This window comes from Dioscorea cayenensis, chromosome 15 (assembly GCF_009730915.1).
Source record: "Dioscorea cayenensis subsp. rotundata cultivar TDr96_F1 chromosome 15, TDr96_F1_v2_PseudoChromosome.rev07_lg8_w22 25.fasta, whole genome shotgun sequence".
Lineage (NCBI taxonomy): Eukaryota > Viridiplantae > Streptophyta > Magnoliopsida > Dioscoreales > Dioscoreaceae > Dioscorea > Dioscorea cayenensis.
The window spans coordinates 18,043,408-18,062,327 of record NC_052485.1 but is presented as its reverse complement, the minus strand read 5'-3'; the positions used below and the strand labels follow the sequence as shown (position 1 = coordinate 18,062,327).

At 34.6% G+C, this 18,920-nt stretch overlaps 1 protein-coding gene across 2 annotated transcripts; it reads left to right on the top strand.

The window, feature by feature from the left end:
* The first annotated feature begins 246 nt into the window (after positions 1-246).
* On the top strand, positions 247-11,490 carry LOC120277489 (CBBY-like protein). 2 transcript variants are annotated; one of them, XR_005541514.1, is made up of 12 exons: positions 247-563; positions 1,090-1,139; positions 1,441-1,504; positions 1,576-1,624; positions 2,627-2,695; positions 5,083-5,144; positions 6,989-7,069; positions 8,577-8,731; positions 8,860-8,944; positions 9,763-9,906; positions 10,889-10,975; positions 11,150-11,230. XR_005541514.1 is itself a non-coding variant. In XM_039284353.1 (11 exons), the coding sequence occupies exons 1-11, from the start codon at positions 319-321 to the stop codon at positions 11,247-11,249; spliced, it is 1,104 nt and encodes a 367-aa protein (XP_039140287.1). In that variant the 5' UTR covers positions 249-318; the 3' UTR covers positions 11,250-11,490. The 2 variants fall into 2 exon arrangements, 1 of the variants encoding a protein (XP_039140287.1); XM_039284353.1 differs by lacking the exon at positions 10,889-10,975 and having other exon boundaries at positions 249-563; positions 11,150-11,490.
* Positions 11,491-18,920: the final 7,430 nt, after the last annotated feature.

Below are 18,920 nucleotides of genomic sequence, written 5' to 3'. Positions count from 1 at the left end.
CACTTCTTAATGAGTATATAATTTTTAATTTTAAATATGGACAATTTTCTCATAAATTGTCCTGTACTACACAAGAATTTTTGTACCGTGGTTTTAGCGGTACAAAAAAATTAAGAAGTTGTGCTATACCGATTAGGTAGTTTCTGCTGTTCTCCCGTCTCATTTGTAAATCAAACGCATAACAATAGAAGTTGTCATGTGTTGTTCCTCAAAATCTTGTGTATCAAACAGAGCCTTAGTTTTCAAAGCTTCTTTCTAAACCACAAAATAATCTTTTTCGATTCTTCTCTCCGGGCTCACTGGCTCGAAGCTCCGGTCATGGAGTCCGCCACGCCGTTCATGGCCTCTAGATCCCTCCTTCTCCCCCGCTCTGTCCCCATTTCGCGCTCTCCGGCGCCGGAAATTGCTAGGAATGGCGTTCATTCTTGCCCCTCAACCTCTTCCTCCGCTTCTCTGAAGTGCCATCGCAAATCCTCGAGAATCCTCCTTCCTTATTGCGCTGTTTCCGATCTCCAACCTTCCAAGACTTCGCCTGAACTAGGGCTTCTGCTTGAAGTCGAAGGGTTTGTCTGCTTTCATCTCTTTGTTTTTGGATTTATTTTTGTTTCTTGATTGATGCGTTTCTGTTATGTCTGAAGACCTTCCGAAATGTGCAAGATATGATCTCTTTTGCTTGTTGGTTTGATGTTTTGGTGGAAAGTTTGGAACTTAATAGGTGACACTGTGGCAGTGATTATTGATTTTGCTGAGGTTTCAGGTTCAGTAGTTGAATTGGAGTTTTCTGGTTATTGATACAAGCTCAAACAAGATGGATTTGATTGATTCTTGGCTTTCTTGAATCTGTTACAATTGATTTGATTGGATTGTGAATTTATTTCTTTGGCCTCACTTTGAGTTTATACTGTACCAGTATTCGTCAGTTTGAATCTAAGAAAGGGATTTGGTATATGAAATTGTGAATGTTAAATAGTACTCTGTTTAATACTATTTTGCTTTTACATTTTGTTCCCAACTATGATGATGCCATTGTTATAATTTTACTTTTGTTGTAGTACTTTGATTAGGCCTCATAGATATTCTTGTCTCCAGGGTTATTGCAGACATATATCGTTTAGGCAACCGACAAGCTTTCAATGTAGGTGCGGTTTTGTAATGGCTAAATAATTGGCAAGACAGGTTTTTTTTTCACATGTAGTTTATATTTTCTTGTGTTCTTTGAGCAAAATGTGAGCATTTATTTTGTTTACCTTTTGCCAAACATCTTAATTCTAAGATCATGTTGGAATGACCAATGTGTTTCTTTTCTCAAAATGCAAAATATATGTCCATTAGAAGATTACTTATGCATTTGATTCATGTAGTTAACATTTAAGAAACTGATATCTGATGTATCTGTAAATCATCTGGTCATATTTGTTTTGTTTGATTTTATGCCTTCAGCATTTCAGAAGCTTGGATTGGATTGTGCAAATTGGACAGAACCTGTATATGCAGACCTGACTAGGTGTGATAGCATTTTCTCTGCAAGGTTTATAATTTATTTAATTTACTTAATTTTTCAAATTAATCTTGTAGGAAAGCAAGTGGTGATGAAGAAAGGATGCTGGTGCTATTTTTCAATCGGGTATGCATTTTTTTAAAAGTTATAGCCTTTGATTGTATTCAAAACCTACCATGCATAAGGAATATCATGCTCTAATCAGTACGGATACATATTGTCATATTCCAGCCTCATCTAGTTATCATGATCTCAAACTGTTTATTCAGTTTCCTTCTCATCGCCTTTCTTATTGAACTGGAGGAAAAATTTTGGGTGGCGTTAGTGAAGTTCCAATTATCAATTTGTTCTCCGTGGTCTGCACTTTAGCTTGGTGACTTGGTTTGAATAAGAATGTGACCAATGAATTATGTAAAATGGTGTTGTTATAGCTTTTAGGCCTATCAACTTGAGAGTTCTATATCATTTTGTTGGGATCAATAGTCAAGTAAAAAAAATTCATGCTTATATTGATATTATGTTATGGTAGTGAAGTTTTTAATGAAGTGAATAATGTAAATACATGATCAAAACACTCATAGTATCACATATTCCAATATATATGTAACTAAATTTGGAATGTGGGGAATATGGCAAGGTAACTTTGTAGCCAGAGATGTATTTAGAAATAGACATCTATGTAGTGCTTGGACATCAATTTTAAAAATGAATTTCACTTTAAGCTTTATCTCTTTTTCCTCTTCAAATTTCCTCAAAGGAGCCCATTGCAGAGATTGCATGCTTTCTAAGAAGTTAGAATTAAAAAAGAAAAAAATGAAAATGAAAATTTCACTATCTTGTGTTGAGAGTTTTATGCTTTTATGCTTTTATGCTTGTTACTGGGAATCGCTCATCTATCATAGATGTGGCAATATTTTGAACAAAGTTCTTTCAAACATTGCATTTGATATTCCTTAAGATTTTGTTATGTAGCTCTTTCTGGCATATCTTGACTAATATCTCTTATTCCAAAATAAACAAGGGTACCTAACTTTTAATCTAATAATCTAATTATTAGAAAGGAAAATGGGACATGTGCCTGCGAGCTGATTTATTTTTCTCTTTCCTTTCTGATATAACATTTGGCAGATTGGTTGGCCCACTGCATTGCCTACTAATGAGAAAGGAACATTCACAAAAAGTGTTCTGCGGGAAAAGGTTATGTCTTGTACCATGCATTTTCATACAAGATTTCTGGCTAGAGATGTTGTGATTTTTAAAAGTTGTGCTCTGCTATTTCCTTATATGGTTTTCTGCGTAAAGTAAGACAACAAGGGATGCCATGTGAGCAAGTGCCAAAGAGCATAATTACTAGATGGAGGTTAAACATTTTTCTAATTGATGTCACAATTCTTCTAAGACACGGTTATCAGTAAATACTCCTGGCCCTCTATACTTTTTTTCACCAGCAACCAACTAAATTGCCCTTTGTCTATTCTAAAGAGCATATGGACCACATGGCCAACATGTATGATTTGCTACCTTGCTCTGATTAAGTGACCAGTTTTTACTATGGAAGTTGGTCTACACTCAACAGTCACCACTATCACTAGGTTGACATTTATTTAGACTAAAAAGCAGTGTTTCTTTTGTTAGATAATGATGCTGTTAATTCATGATGTATGGTTCTTAGGGGTGTAAACGAGCCGAGCTGAGCCGAGTATTAACATGCTCAAGCTCGGCTCGTAAGTAAAGCTCGAAGCTCGGCTCGAGCTCGTTCGAGCCTTAGTTTGCTTTGCTCAAGCTCGGCTTGTGTATTACTCGAGCTGCTCGAGCTCGGTTCGTGAAGCTCGACATCCTATTAGCTCTACTAGGCTCGAATCAAAGCTCGTAAATATAAGCTCGACTCGAGCTCGTTTAAGCTCATATATAAGATATATATAATGTACTTATATATAAAATTATGATATAAAAATTATAATATTATATATATATTTATTTAATTTATATTGAAAGCTCGATTAGGCTCGCGAGCTTATCGAGTTGGGTATTTTGAGGCTCGAGCTCGACTCGTAAAACTATTCGAGTAGCTCGAGCTCGAGCTCGGCTCGCAGAATTTCGAATCGAATTCGAATATTATCCGAGCCGATCTCGAATAGCTCACGAGTAGCTCTGCTCGCTTACACCCCTAATGGTTCTTAGGGAGTGTTTGGTTGTCAGGAGTGGATTGAAGGAGGAGTGGAATAGGAGTGAGATGAGAGGGAATGGAGTATGAGTGAGAATGAAGAATGTGTTTGGTTGATAAGGATTGAAGAGTGTAATTTATTGGGAATGGGAAAAGTAAAGAAGGTAAATATGATAAGATGACATTTATGCCCTTTATTCAAATGAATATTATGTAAATTAAAAAAAAATTAATTATTATAAATAAATATTTCAAATTTTTTTGTTAATATCATTAGTAATTAATTAACTATAATAAATAACTATATCAAATTGATAATTAATTATATTTTTTAAAATAATTAATTACTAATTAATTAACTATAATAAATAATTAATTAATGAAGAAATATAATTAATTATTATAAATAAGTATTTAACTATAATTATTAGTTATTATTATTTCATTTTAATTATTAATTATTATTAAATTATCAACTTAATTATTATATTTAATTAAATTATTATTATTTAACTAATAATTATTGTCAAAATTAATTAATTAATTATTATTTTAATTAAATTATTATTTTAATTATTAAATAAAAAGGGCAAAGTTGTCATTCTCCCCAAGGAGTGAGGGAGGAGTGGAGCAATCCCCCTATTTTGGGGGGATTGGTCACTCCCCACTCACTCATCATCCACTCCTCTCTCACTCCCATTCATGGCCATCCAAACAAAGACTTGGATTCACTCCCCTCCCACTCCCACTCCAATCATGTGAACCAAACACTCCCTTAAACTTTTTGGTGTTTGTAATTGATCTATTTCCCTTAGATTACAGTGAGCATGCATTTACCTGCACAAAATACTAATGTGAATTTAGAAAAAAGATACATCCCATCAAATGGCTGAAGGGAAATTTACATAGCTTTTTTGTTCCTTTTTTTTTTTTAATGGAGTTCAATAAATTATGCCAAAGCTTAGCATTTATGATAGTGAATTATTATGATTCAAAAGAAAAGGGTTTTGTCTCAGGGAAAGCACCCACCTCATGCTCTTCTGCCTTATACTAATTTCATTTATTCATTTATATAAACTTCTGTTGTAAAATTCTCTCTATGTTATGTTGGAATTCTGAGATGTTTTGGAATTATATTGGTTTTACATACATTTGAAAGCTATTGAGACTTATGCTCTGTGGCCTTGTCTATGTTCTAAAATTTAACACACCATTATTTATGCTTTAAACTTTAATGTAACCATCAGTGAAATGGTAAAGAATCTTAAACAATTTCCTTTGTGTTTATACTATTGGTTAATCATCTAATGCCAAGCTATGTATTTTCATGATTTGTGTCTTGTATGTATGGTAATTGTTCTCTTTTAGACCCCCCCCCACCCCTAAAAAAAAGGACTGAAAAATGGTTAGTTCATTGCAGTGGAAAGCTTTGGGGGAGTTTGCTGCATCAGCTAACCTTCTTTTGCGGCCTGGTGTTGAGATGTAAGTAGTTTGAATCCTCTAGCAAATTCTTTTTGAAGGTCTGATGCATGCCCTCTTTGAATAACCTGTCATTTGAATTTCTTTTCCTTCTAAAAGGTGTGATTAAGGTAGAAGTTTTGTTTGGCATGGTATTTTGTACCCCTGGGAATTTGGGAAGGACAGCAATTTGGCTATTGAATGGCTCTCTTGCTTAGCATCTTGCTTAACCTAAAAGGATTTATCTATGAAGTTTCTATCTGTTACATGGTCTATATTATATACTCTAAAGTGACTAATTCAAGTCTAAATTGAGGGATCGCTAGAGGTATTGTTTGTACTAGGATGCTTTTGTTGACATTATTTCACCAAGATAATTTGCTAGCATGAACATGAATGTGCCTTTGTTCATTATATCAATGTATATTAAACTATTGTATGTATCGCGGGTTTCTGTTGGATTATTGTCATCTGCCATTTCTATAAGTATTTCTTGTAATAAACCTATTTAGTATGACAGATCAATTTCTGTGAGACTAAATGTTTCTTATTTATGTTGCCACGTGCTCAGAAATGATGGTGTAAGAACATGCTATACCAGTTCCTTCACAAAAGTGGTTCTTATTCAAAACACTGTGAGGCCAACTTTCGAAGGGCATTAGAAGGTTAAAATTATGAACCAACTTGCCTTGACTTCACAAGATTGATGAGGCCAATCTTTATGTTTTTCTTTAGCATTGTCAAATTATGGATGTAGTAGGTCTCAGAAAACTCAGTTTGAAGGTTCATGAGGGCACCCCACTTGTTGGATTAGTTACATGAGAAAGAGAAGTATTCCTAACCTACTGCCTAGACTCCAGATGTGTTTGGTTGTGTAATATCAGGGATAACTTTCCAACCTCTCACACCAAATACCTTCCAAGTAATAGGGACTGTTTTGTTTACAAGATTTAATTACATAAATAATTGTAATTATTACTTTTTTAAAAAAAAAAAAAATTTATATGGTTGACAAATTTAAATCATTAATTTTTTAATATAAATTTCATAAAAACTGTATATTTTAAAATTTGTAATCAGATCAAACTTGGATTAATTTTGATTAAAGTGTTCTCTGAAACATATTCAAACTTCAAAATTATTAATCCAACTTATTCCAACTCAACCAGAAAAACCAAAATGAATGGGTGTTTAATTTTTATCCAATCTATGAAATCATCAAGTAATTGATTTGATCAAATGCTGGATTCCGTGAGCAATTGAAAAAACCACCTCTATTTTATTCTCCACCCTTGTCTCTAATTGGTGTAGAATATTTGTAATCACTAACTGATGTTTTTCTGGCGACCCAGTGTCCTAGCACCTAGGTGACATTTTTCTAAAGAAAACCATATTGCCTGTATGATTGAGACAACCAAAAAAAAATTTCTATTTGATAAATTTTCAGAATGGCAGGTGGAGATGGCTCATGGTGTTATCCCTTGCAATTATTGTTGAGCCTTATCAGTTTCCTCTCTGGAATACCCTTACTACTTTCCAAAAGGGGGCATGACCCCAAACTTTATCAAATGCATCATCACTTATTGCTTCAAAATGTAGTTTATATTCTGTTCTTTTTATCAAATATGCATTTGGTTTGGAATTTAATCTCCTTTCTCTCAAGGATATCTGGTACTTGACCAACTATAATGGGAATAATATGATTGATGAAACATGTGCAAATTTCTGTACATTGATCCTATAGTTTTTTTTTAATCCAATTTTAGTTTTGTAAATGGTCAGGGCATTCACCAAGTATTTTTGTTAATTGTATGCTGTCCTGTGTAGTTTTATTTTTCTGACGTTTTGCTTGGAATTTAACATGGCAGATTTATTGATGATGCGCTTAAGGAAGGTATACCTGTAGTTGTGCTGACCGCCTATAGCAAAAATGGGGACAAAATATCAAGGTTTGTTTTTCGAGTGATTTTCATTTTTTTTTCTATGTGCTGTGGGCTATGTAATTTCTTTCTTTTTTTTTCAGTAGTGCCAATATTCAATAAACTCTGGCTTAGTTGTAAGCAGGTCTAACTAATTTCATTAGTTTTGTTCTTAATGTCAAGTAGGAGTTTGGTTGGGAATATCCTAAGTTATTCTTGAATAGACAATCAAATGAATGGAATAGGGATACAACCAGAATACCTTTTCTTCAGCAATATGAATAATTAGAAATTTAGAATAATATAGCCATTAATTACTATTAACCAAATCATCAACCATTAACTTAGTCAAATCTCACGGTTAACTTTGTGAATAATTGTGATATAAGTTTTCCCTTCAAGATAAATTGAAATTCTGCACTCTTATTTTAACTTAGCATAGCTTATTCCAATTACAACCAAATGTCAAGTGTTGATTTGCAGGTTTTGTTGATGATTAATTCACCCTTTGGCCTTTTAGTTTGAAAACCAAAGAAAGGCAGCTGTGATGAGTAATGGATCAAATCCACTCTGTTCTCTTGTCTTGCCCCATATGCTTTTTGAAACCTTAATCAGTTTAAACCTCCCAATATGTGGTTGCTGTACAACTTTCAAAAAAGCAGTGCATTTTTTTTTTTCTTTTTAAATTGTTGTAGAAACACGGTTAAAAAGCCATTAAATATTTTTATGGGTAGACTAAGAGAAGATCTTGTTATTAGGTTTTTCCCATGACAAATTAGGATGTGTATGCTTGAGTTGAATGGGAGCATATTTGAAGGTTGAGAGTTGAGACTGACTAAAAATATTGCTCCCCATAATGGGTCCTGGTTCATGTCCTCGTGTATTGCAGCTTTTTATAATTGTCAACAAAGTGCCAGAAATAGGTTTGACAATGCAGGCCATCATTGATGACACCTAGGAAGTATGGGAAGACCAATGTGACACAATAGTGCATAGATTTTTAAACTAAAAGAAAGTCAAATTTATGTGATTTTGGGAGGGTTCATTGTTGTCAACATATCACTTAGGAATCTTGCCATGTGACATAGCTAGAAGCGTGGGAACAGGGCTAGTGCTCAACTGTGCCTTTTAGATAAGCTTCCAACATAAAAACTAAAGCACAAGGTTAAAATAAACGGTCTATTTCTTATTCAATTGCCTCCAAAGAGAACAAAACCTTATTTTAAAGTGATGGCAGCCTTTAATAGGACTTTAACTAAACAAAGAAAATACTAAAAATTAAAGGTAATACCAAGTGTCTTGTGATAATGAACAGTATGTTCCATGATTTTTATTCATAATTTATTTTAAGATGGGCTATGTTTTTTTGTTTCTGATGCTAAGCCTGTTCCAATAACTCATCTGCATGACATTCTACACTACTTTGCTGTCTATTGTAATTGTTTCCTTTTCATGCATTTTTCGTTCTTTTTAATATATGTTACTCCTTGCAGCTTGCAATTAGGCTAAAGTGGTTTTGATTACTCATATATTCCAGGTCCATTATTGAAAAACTTGGCCATGATAGAATATCAAAAATCAAAATTGTTGGAAAAGAGGAAGTGGAAGGTAGCTTCTATGGGCAACTTGTTTTAGGCAAAGGGGTCTCCTCAAGTTTGGAGGAGCAACTAGCTAAAGAAGCGCGCAAAGCTGGTAAGTTTATACAGGGACAACATGACCTATCTAAAAATCTGGCAGTTTTCTTTTCTATGCTTTTTTGTCAACCTTTCTTTTTTTTCTTTTTTCTTTTTTTTTTTTTAATTTTGGGTGTGGAATCCTAGTTTCCATGGAAAAACAAAAGGTCGCTGAGGAGGTTGCATCAACTCTAAAGCTTAGCGTTAACCTTGATACCACAGCACCAGAAAGGTCTGCAGCCCTTCCACTTCCAATCTTAGTCAGATTTGGATGCTTTTCTTTATTCTATGTTTTCTAATGTCAAATTAATTAGGCAATACTTTTCCGTGTTAGCAGCAGCTATTTGTATAGTTTTCCTTTTGATTCCTTATTCATCAAGAAATTGTCACCTTAAATGGTTGGTGTCCCCCTTGACTTGCAGAGTTAGCTCCAAGTATTGTAATATAGGACTTCTCCGAGTTACAGAGTTGGCTTCAAGTATTTTAATATAGAAATTGTGATTGAGCTATGGATTCAGATAGTTTCAGCCTAAATATAGTCCATTTAGATTATTGCAAGTTAATATGGTCATCTATTCTTATTAAGCCAAATAACCCAGTGGAATGTGATTCAACCCCTAGTTGAGCCAGATTTTACTCGGTTTGCGTGGATTTGATCTTCATTGTTCCCATCCTATTTAATTAGGGTGAGATTTGCCCTAATCTGAGTGTCTTTAGATATATCAGTGTTTAGAGCGCCATAGGGGAAAGGATGGGACACAGTTAAAAATAAAATGGTTGTAACTTACTAGGTTTGGTTTATCTAGTATTTGCATCAACTTTTCATCTCACCTTGTCTTATTAATTCACAACGTTGCTCATTTCTCACTGGAAAGTGTGTCTTGGCATGTCACACAGACCTCTTTATGCATGGTTTAAGTATGTTAGATAAGTTTAATAAGTACGCTTTCCGGGACCTTGTTTGAAGCTGCCTGCTTTAATGTAACTGAGCAATTTATTTGAACTATTTGGGTTTTTAGAGTATCTTAAAAAATCCGTATGGTCCTGCAGCTTTGACAATATTGTGATCACATTGCGAGCCGGAGCTGAATGCGCAGGCCTGCCAGTGGACAAGTGTATTCTGATTGCAGGCAGCCAATCAGGTGTACTTGGAGCTGATCACATAAGCATGCCTTGTGTGGTCTTAAGAAGCAGGTATGAATCCATCCATTTGATCCTGAGCTTCATTTCATAAGGCAAATGCTCAGAGACTCTTTCAGGGTGACTTTAATGATTTGCATTTCGGCATTTTATGTTCCAAATACACAATTAAAAAAAAAATAGAACAAGAAAAAGAAAATACACAAGAATATGAAAAAAATACGTATTAATTAGATCTGTTTCATTATATCTCTTTCTGTGATATCAGTATGTCTGTTGCCTATTATGAGGACTGTGGAAGTGAACTCATCTGGTCATGCATACATCCTGAGAGCTAGTAATAAAAAATTGAATCATGTGGACGGTTACTAAAGAGACTAGTGTTAGATGCATATTGTCAATGGTTGATTTAACTCAAAAGCTTAAGATGATAGGATAAGAAGCTTAGGCTTATATTTATTCAAGTTCATATTTTCGTGTGGCAGTATTAGGTACTCTAAACAAGGGTAGTTTGATATGTGTTAGTTTTATTTTAACAAGTCACGTTGCAAATAAATTAAACAAACCAACCTTTGATACCATGTAAAATGCAAACCAAACATTATTTGGGCTTGATTCAACTCAAAAGCTTAAAATAATAGGATGAGAAACCTAAGCTTATAATTATTGAAATCCATATTTTCCAAATTAACTAATGTGGCACTATTGGTTACTCTAAAAAAAAGCATTTTGATATGTGTTAGATTTATTTTAACAAGTCACATTGCAAACAAACTAAACAAATCAACCTTTGATACCATGTGAAATGCATACTAAATATTATCCGGGCCCAATTCAACCCAAATAGGTTGAGAAACACAGGCTTACATATTTAAATCTATATTTTTCCAAATTAACTGATGTGGGACTATTAGTCACTCTAACAACAGGTAATGCATGAGTTCTCAATATATTTATAAATTTATTCATGTCTTTAACTTGTGTTAACATCGACAATGATAAAAATTCTGAGAATAGAACTTTATAAATGTCACAGGGGATATTCATCAGAAGTTCATGTCTGGGAATAAAAGCTATTATATTTGCACCTTATTTCATATTTACAAACTGGGTGAACAAACAAGTGAGCATGCGATTCACAAATTCATTAGATTAAGTGAAAATATCCATACGACTTTATCTTCTTGCGTGAATTCAATTTTTTTTTTTTTCTCTGAGATGATTTTTTATTTTCTCAATTTAAATTCATCTCAATGAACCCGAGGTTAACGAGTGTTAATTCGTTCATGATGTGTAGCCTCACAGCAAGGGCAGAGTTTCGTACTGCTAAGGCTGTTATGGATGGTTTTGGCGGGGCCGATTTAACAATCTCTAAACTCCAAAGCAAGAGATGGTAGAGGAGGTCACTGATGATTACTCTGTGAATTTGTTAGTCAATAACAATCTCTATACTGTTGTCATCAATACAACTTTTGACCTCACCAAAGTCGATAATGACTCCGAAGTTGCACTTGTTCCTGATTACTCTGTGAATTTGTTAGTCAATAACGGATCCGAAGTCGTACTTGTTGTTCCATGGTTATCACCTTATTAAGGAAAGACAGGAGAAAGAAATACTGATGAATGACACTTGTATCATTTTAGCTGTTGTTACCACTCCCTGAATTGTGTTCTTTCCGGTAAAACATACTACTGACAGAAACACTGTATGCCTTTGCAGGGCTAATAATTTATAGCTTGTCTTGTTATCAAATCAAATAAAATTATTAATTTTGTTAATAAAAAACTCATTAGGTTTTTATGATTATTTGTAATACCATTTGCATCTATTTTTTTAAAAAAAAATGCCCACAGAAATCCCTGTTAACTGATAATTCCATTTTTTTCCCTTTATTATCAATTTTTTTTCTACTTTTTCTTTATCCGGCGTGAATTTACTTGGGTGGCCATGCATTAAAATTAAAAGACTAGGGGTGCTAATGGCGTTATGGGATTCGATGCATGGGGACGAGGGGAAGTCAGTCGCGATGGATGCAGGTGTTTCTCATCTAATTATGACAAACACTTCTTTTACGGTGGCTCATCGATTTACGCTTGAAATCTCGCGAGAGGAGAAAGGGAAGCACCAAGTGCAGGGGTTGGTGGAGCTAGGCTCAAGCTATCGTGGTCGACTGGACTCTCCGACATGGAGAGCTGACGGATTTCGTGTGGGGAGGACTATTCTTCTCCAGGGAGTAGAGAAAAATGTAGACAAAGGATGGTCGTTGAGTGAGATACCGGCTGTGGTTAAGCCTCGCTCCCATTGCAGGTTGGGTATCTCTTTCGGTGAGCCTCAGGCGATGGTTGAGCCTTACTTCCACGACGGACAGGGTACCCCGTTGTTGCTAATGGTGGTCGATCTTTACCCCAGTGGAAGACTAAGAATAGATCCACCGGTGCTGCAGTTTGATGGTGACGGAACTGAGACGGAAGAAAGCCCGGCAAGGGTTGATCCTCGCTCCCATACCAAAGGGCAAGGTGGTCTATCGGAGGAAAACCCGGCATTGGTGGACCTTAGCTCCCACGCTGGCGATGATGAGACGCAGCCGTGCCCGCAGCTGGCCGTGCAAAGAACTGATGGTCAAATCGAAACTCGGGGAGTGACCGAGGGTCGGGAGGAGGCTCAATCTGTCAAGCAAGGACGGTCAGTGCATGATGGGGAGTGCCTTATGCATGGATTGAGGGAGTGTTGAGCGGTGGTAGGCCCGACCGATGGTCTCGAATAACACGTCTGCAGGGACACGTGGAGTCCATAGAATTGTTGAGGTTGTTGTGTCGTCCAAGATTCTGATGTCTGCGTTGATGGACAAGTGTTCGGTTATTTGAGGGTCACATGAGGTAAAGGAGTTAGTGGATCCTGTGGCTATGAAGATCCTTTGGTGTTGTGCAAGGTGAGCCACAATATGGGCCATACTAGCAGTTCTTTGTTCCAGGATGGAGAGGAAGCACTTGGGTTGAAGATTGGGCCAGATTTACTTTATGTTGAGGAGAAGTTTAGTGGGCCGGTGGAGGGAACCTTCTGAGGAGGAAGTGGGGATACTAGTTGAGGGAGTCGATTTCCCGACATCTAATATAGACACCCAGGAGGATGGAGATGCATTGGATGATTCGATGCCAAAGTTTGTGAGAAATCTCAAGGTTCTAATGCTAGGGCTACAAGAAGAAATTGTGACGGTGGGCACTGTGCTTTCCAAGGGGACTAAAAGGAGCGAGCGTCAAAAGATACAGTCATCCAAGTGGAAGGTGGATGCAAGTTTCCTTGTTGAACCGCCATGGTCGGCTAAAAAGAAGGTAGAATGTGGGGACGCTACAGAAGCATCCGATGGTACAAGATCGAAGATAGAAGTTTCCATGTGTGCCTTCCAATACAATTTGGAGTTCATTGGACCTTATTCTAAGGGGCTAGTGGGGCACCCACGAGTGAGGAGGTTTAGGACCAGATCGTGGGCTAGTTTTATTTTATTTGATGGGGTTGGAAGATGCCCGTTGTTCCTCTCATTTTGCTTTCTGTTTGCGCGTTCCACAGCTAGTGGATGGTGTTTTGTTCAGTTTTGTCTCTGCTCGCTGGCAGAGAGTTGTTGTGGCCTCTGGTTCTTTCTATTAAATGTGGTTTATCCACCTTTTCGAGAAAAAAAAGTAAAAGATTGACGGTATTAGAAAAAAATATTATATGGATATTATAAGTATTTAAAATTTGTTGAGGAGTTTATTCATTCAACTAAATTTAATGTTTTTTTTAGAAAAAAATAGATAAACCACTTTCATTCTAAATAGAAGTGATTAAAAAATAAAAAATAAGATTTTTATAAAATGTTTAATCCCTAAAATGGTCCCAATAATTTTCTCTTTCTTCCCTTTTGTCTCTACACTTGAAATTCTGCTTTTTTTTTTCCATCCCTACACTTTTAAAAGGGGCCACCGGTTAAGTTAGTTGATCTTTTTTTTCTAGAATAAAAAATTAATAAATAATTAGAAAAATAAATAAAATAATGATAATAAATTATTGCCTAAGTTTTGGATTTGAATTGGATCTGATTCTGAATTCGAAACTTAAGTTCCCCTCTATTACTTTATTTTCTTTCTCTCCCGCACCCTCATTGGCTACTCACTCTCAGCCACCGTCTCAACCACCACCATCCTCTGTTGCCGCCACCATCACCTCCTCCTTCGTCACTGTTTTATGATGACATTCATATGCAAGGGTAGCATGCCTACAGACAACTATAAAGCAGCTCTCGAAATCTCAATGGCTAAGTAGCCGATTTACCTAGGGTTTTGTAGAAAATTACCAAATCATGTTGATTTCATCCATCGGAAGCAAAAACCTAATTTTGTTCTCAATTTTTAAAATATATTGTAAATCCTGAAAGTTTTCATAGAAATGTTTGATGTTTTGTAACTTTTGGTCATAATACTTTTGTGTAATTTAACTATTGATGCAGCAGTAAAGAAATAAGTCATGTGGAAATTTCTTGGATATATGTGTTTGATGACCTACTTATTTGTTGAAGAATCAATGATGGTGTAAGGCCTTGTTTGGATTGGCTTATCAAAAGAGTGCTTTTTTTTAGTTTAGTAGAAGTGCTTCTGAAAAAAAGTGCTTCTCCAGAGTAAGTTAAGCACTTTTTTGTATTTTCTGTTTGGATTAGTTTTTATGTAAAAGTAGAAGCTATAAAAATAAGCTAAAAACAGTTTTTTTCATAAGTTGGTCATGACTAGCTTTTGAAAAAAGCTATTTTTCAGTTTTTTTTACAGCTTCTGTTTTTCAGAAAAGCTAATACAAACAACATTTTTGGAACCCAGAAGTGCTTAACTTATAAAAAAACACTTCTGGATTTTCCAAAAGCCAATCCAAACAAGGCCAAGTATTAGTTGTTTTGATTAATGAAAAATATCATGGCCTAATCCATGCGGCATCATTTTTTATGTATTAAAATTAAAACATTTTCCATAGTGAAAACTCTAAAAGCTAAGTAATGAACAATTTTATGGAATATTTACAGGTTCAATGCTGTATGTAGCAGGTTCATAGATGTCATACCATTCTGTATTATACGTACAAATTTTGAAAACTGTGAATTGCATTGACAAATAATATGTTCCCAGTTGGCAAACAATACAATTTGTCCAAATTCAAATAGCTGACAATAGCCACAAACAATGCAAAATTGTTTTAGTATTCAGCAATCAAATATGCCCAAATTCAATGAGAAGAATTTCATAACTCCAAAAAGCAAACAGTTAAATAACTTAAAACATCATTAATCACTTAATCTTGGCAATTGTACACATAACATGTTCAACATTTTTGTTGCCCATATCTGCAAAACATAAATTTTACAGTGACATCATACCATGCAATTGACAAAAAAAAAATACAAAACATTCCATGCATAAATTTCCATATTTTACCTTTGAAGTTTGAAAACAAACCACCAAAAAAAAGGAACTACACCTGCCAACAAAAAAAACTTTTTTGCAAAACTATTTTTTTAGCTTCACAAAGCAGGATTTTGCTATCTACAGCATCTGCTATGCTACCTTGTGTTGAAAAGGTTGGGATGTCCACAGTAGTAGATGTTTGCTATCCTGATTTAGTGTTCTATGCTACATTTTCTCCCAGCCTCATGTTTCTTAGTTCTTGATTAGCAAAACCAACATAAGACACATATGAGTAATCAAAGCACAATAACTATTGTGCAAATGCTAGTTTACAATAACAATATTAAAACACCTATAGTTCACTGCTAGTAATGAATGAAGATCTATGCATTACTTTTCTTCCAACAATTTATTACCACTATAAGTTTGCATCATATGAGATAATTGGTTTCATAATTTGCAACCTAAACATTTAATCAAATTCAAAGTGAATAGATGATTAGTTAATCAATTAAGAAGTATCTCTTACGTTGAAGGTGCCCATTGGGCCATATGATGCAAACCAGCATATCACTGATGAGTGCTCACCCAAGACCATCCCTAATTATAGATCACATTTGAATAAACCAATCCCAGCTTTAAGTTGTCTCTTTTTCAACAAAAACCCAGGCAATGGAGAACATCTGGTTGTTCCCATCCCTCTCCATTGCCATTAGAATCTATCTCTTCATGAAGCCTTTCAAGAAACAACCATCAAGGCCTATAATTCTCCTACAATTAGCACAAAAACCTTCTTTAATTGCTAACAAGAAAATGTATATCCTCTTGGAGACAAGGAATTCCATACTATTCTTTCTTTCAGCCATAATAAAAACAGTGCTCCTAAGATTTGCTTTTTTCAACTCTAGAACATAGTTGTTTAGCACTATGATAAATCAAGTAATTCAAGTATTATAATGAATGCCTAATTAAAAACATGGTTTCTATATCTCAATGGATGATGTACTCAAACAAAAGATGGATGCCTTAATTTAAGTATTAATCATTTTTTGTCAAAAGAAAGCAATTCAAATATTCTAATGAAGGACTAATTAAGAACATGGTTTCTACATCATAATGCTTAATGTACTCAAGAAAAAGATGGATGACTTAATTTAAGTATTAATCATTTTTTGCCAAAAGCAAGTAATTCAGATATTCTAATGAAGGACTAATTAAGACATGGTTTCTGTGTCTCAATGCCAATGTACTCAAGCAAAAGATGGATGTCTTAATTTAAGTATAAATCATCATTACCAAAAACAAGTAATTAAAGTGTAAGAAAATCAAGCGGAAATGAAGACACAAACTAATCTCATGCTATTGTTGCACATCATTCTCTCAAGTTCACAAAGATACACACTCATATATACATTGATCACTAGTGATTAACAATTTATAAATACATCTATGACTCAATTCTTCATGTATTAATTCAACCAGAACATGACAACCTTAATTCAAGTATTACTCATATATGCTAAAAACAATTAATTTAGACATTAGAAAATCAGGCATGAATGAAAACACAAAATAATCTTATGCAAGTCCTCCCTTTTTTTACCATTTCCCTTTTTCTTAAATGACAATCTGTCTCATACCATATTCCCAAGTTCACGGTCGTGGCCTACTAATTATATGTGTGTAAGATTAACATTCATTACAAGATGGAAGTTCACTTTCATTACAATAATGCTTGACAAATGTATTTAATTAAAAATTTATATTAAATTCAATAGAAAAGCAAAGTATGGTTGGTTTTTAAGTAATTTAGTTGGCTTTTAAGTAATTTGTTACTGACTTAGGTATGGCCATATTAAAAATTCATCATTTTGTGTTTTGCTTAAGTATGCAATCAGTGCTCATAAAATGGTCTCCGATAAGAAGAGAATTAACCTTTCTATGCTAGGACACATCAATGAATGGAGAAATAACAAAAAGGGTAGAAGGCATATGCCAAAGAAAGCATTTCAGAAATATTTCTCCATAAAACCTACACAACTCAAACTATAATTATAATTAGGAACCGTAATCTATAACATGCATATAAATTTTTGTGTTTATGGCAATGATTAAGCATTCACGGCAGAAAATGACTAACTTGAAAATAGGGAATGTACTTTGTCTAAGATTTTGAACAAGATGGGCTCCATATTTAATTACTCAAATATATGCTTTCTATCCCAATAAAGAACAAGTTCAATAAATTGAAACTAAGAAAGATGGAGAAGGTATTACCAAGACAAACCCTAAAATGTATTTCATATGTACACACTAAAAAAGCCATAATATGTTCAATATCAAACTCAAAAGTAAAGAATTGAAACTTAATGGTAAATAATCAACCTGACCTTGCTGATGCACACTAAAGTCCACTAAGGTAGATTCCTAGGCCAAGCTTTATGATGCCCCCGTGGCGCAAGAGAATGGTGGAGAAGGAGGGAATGCTGGTTGTTGATGAAGGCCAACAATGGTCGTGGTGATTGCAATGTCAGAGAGCAGTGTCTTTGATTTGAAACTACAAGGACGAAGAGGAAAGACAAGGGGAAAGAGGGCTCGAGGGATTTTCATTCTGATCTAGTATTCAGGATCTGAATATGAAATATAAAGAGATTGTTTTCACCTTTTTATTGTTTTCATTAATTTCTTTTAATAATATTTTATTCTGGAGAAAGCCACGTCATATAAAATAGATGGTAAAACTAACATCAAATAATGGGATGGATCTCTATAGCCCATATTAAAAATACAAGGATGAAAAAAAGTAAAATATCGAGTGTAAGGACCAAAATAGAAGAGAAAGAGAAGCATAGAGACTATTGTAGTGATTAAACATTTTAAAATTTAAATCCTGTGATAGTATTATGAAAATTATTATATGGATTTTTTGGTAGCTAAAATATATTAGGTAGTTTATTCTTCCGCTAAATTCAATATTTTTTTTAAAAAAAAATTGAATAAACTACACTTACTGAAAATAAAATTAGGTAAGCTTCAGCACAACGAAGTAAAACATATTAGGCTATTAAAGGTGGAAATGGATTACAACAAAGAGAACATAAAATTTAGAAGACTAACTTTACGAAATCAATACAAACAAAAACACGAACGATTAAAAAAAAAAACCTCAAAGGCCTAAGGAAATGGACTGAACCCGGTCTACTAGACTAATTCTTATTGCAGTGTCCTTCCATCATGATAAGTTGAAGCAGTGTTGTGTCTCAAGAAGTTACGGGTTTGAAAAAATAAACTTGGGCAAAGAAAATAAACTTAATGTTTTATTTAAATTAAATAAAAGAAAATAAAAACCCCACACGAATGCATCCATTGCTACTTGGGGAAGAAGAAAACTAATTTGACCCTGGCCCACGTCTCGCGGGTTTGAAACAAGAAAACGGGCTTGCATCCAATAACCCGTAAAGAAAACATATTTCCTTCGTGGCAACTCCAGAGCCTGGCACGTCATACATTAAGATTCCCTCTTCCTGATACATGGAAAATCCGACGGTCCTCAGTTCACAGATCACACAAACCCAAACGGATCGGATTTGTTTCATTTCAGCTACCAAACCCGAATCCGATATGATAGGTTTCGTTTTAAAAACACT

Excerpts from the sequence above, each read along its gene's own strand:
- LOC120277489 (XM_039284353.1), top strand. The coding sequence starts at position 319 with ATGGAGTCCGCCACGCCGTTCATGGCCTCTAGATCCCTCCTTCTCCCC. Across the intron at positions 1,625-2,626 it reads TGGTGCTATTTTTCAATCGG|ATTGGTTGGCCCACTGCATT; the intron begins GTATGCATTTTT and ends AACATTTGGCAG. Across the intron at positions 9,907-11,149 it reads TGTGTGGTCTTAAGAAGCAG|CCTCACAGCAAGGGCAGAGT; the intron begins GTATGAATCCAT and ends CATGATGTGTAG.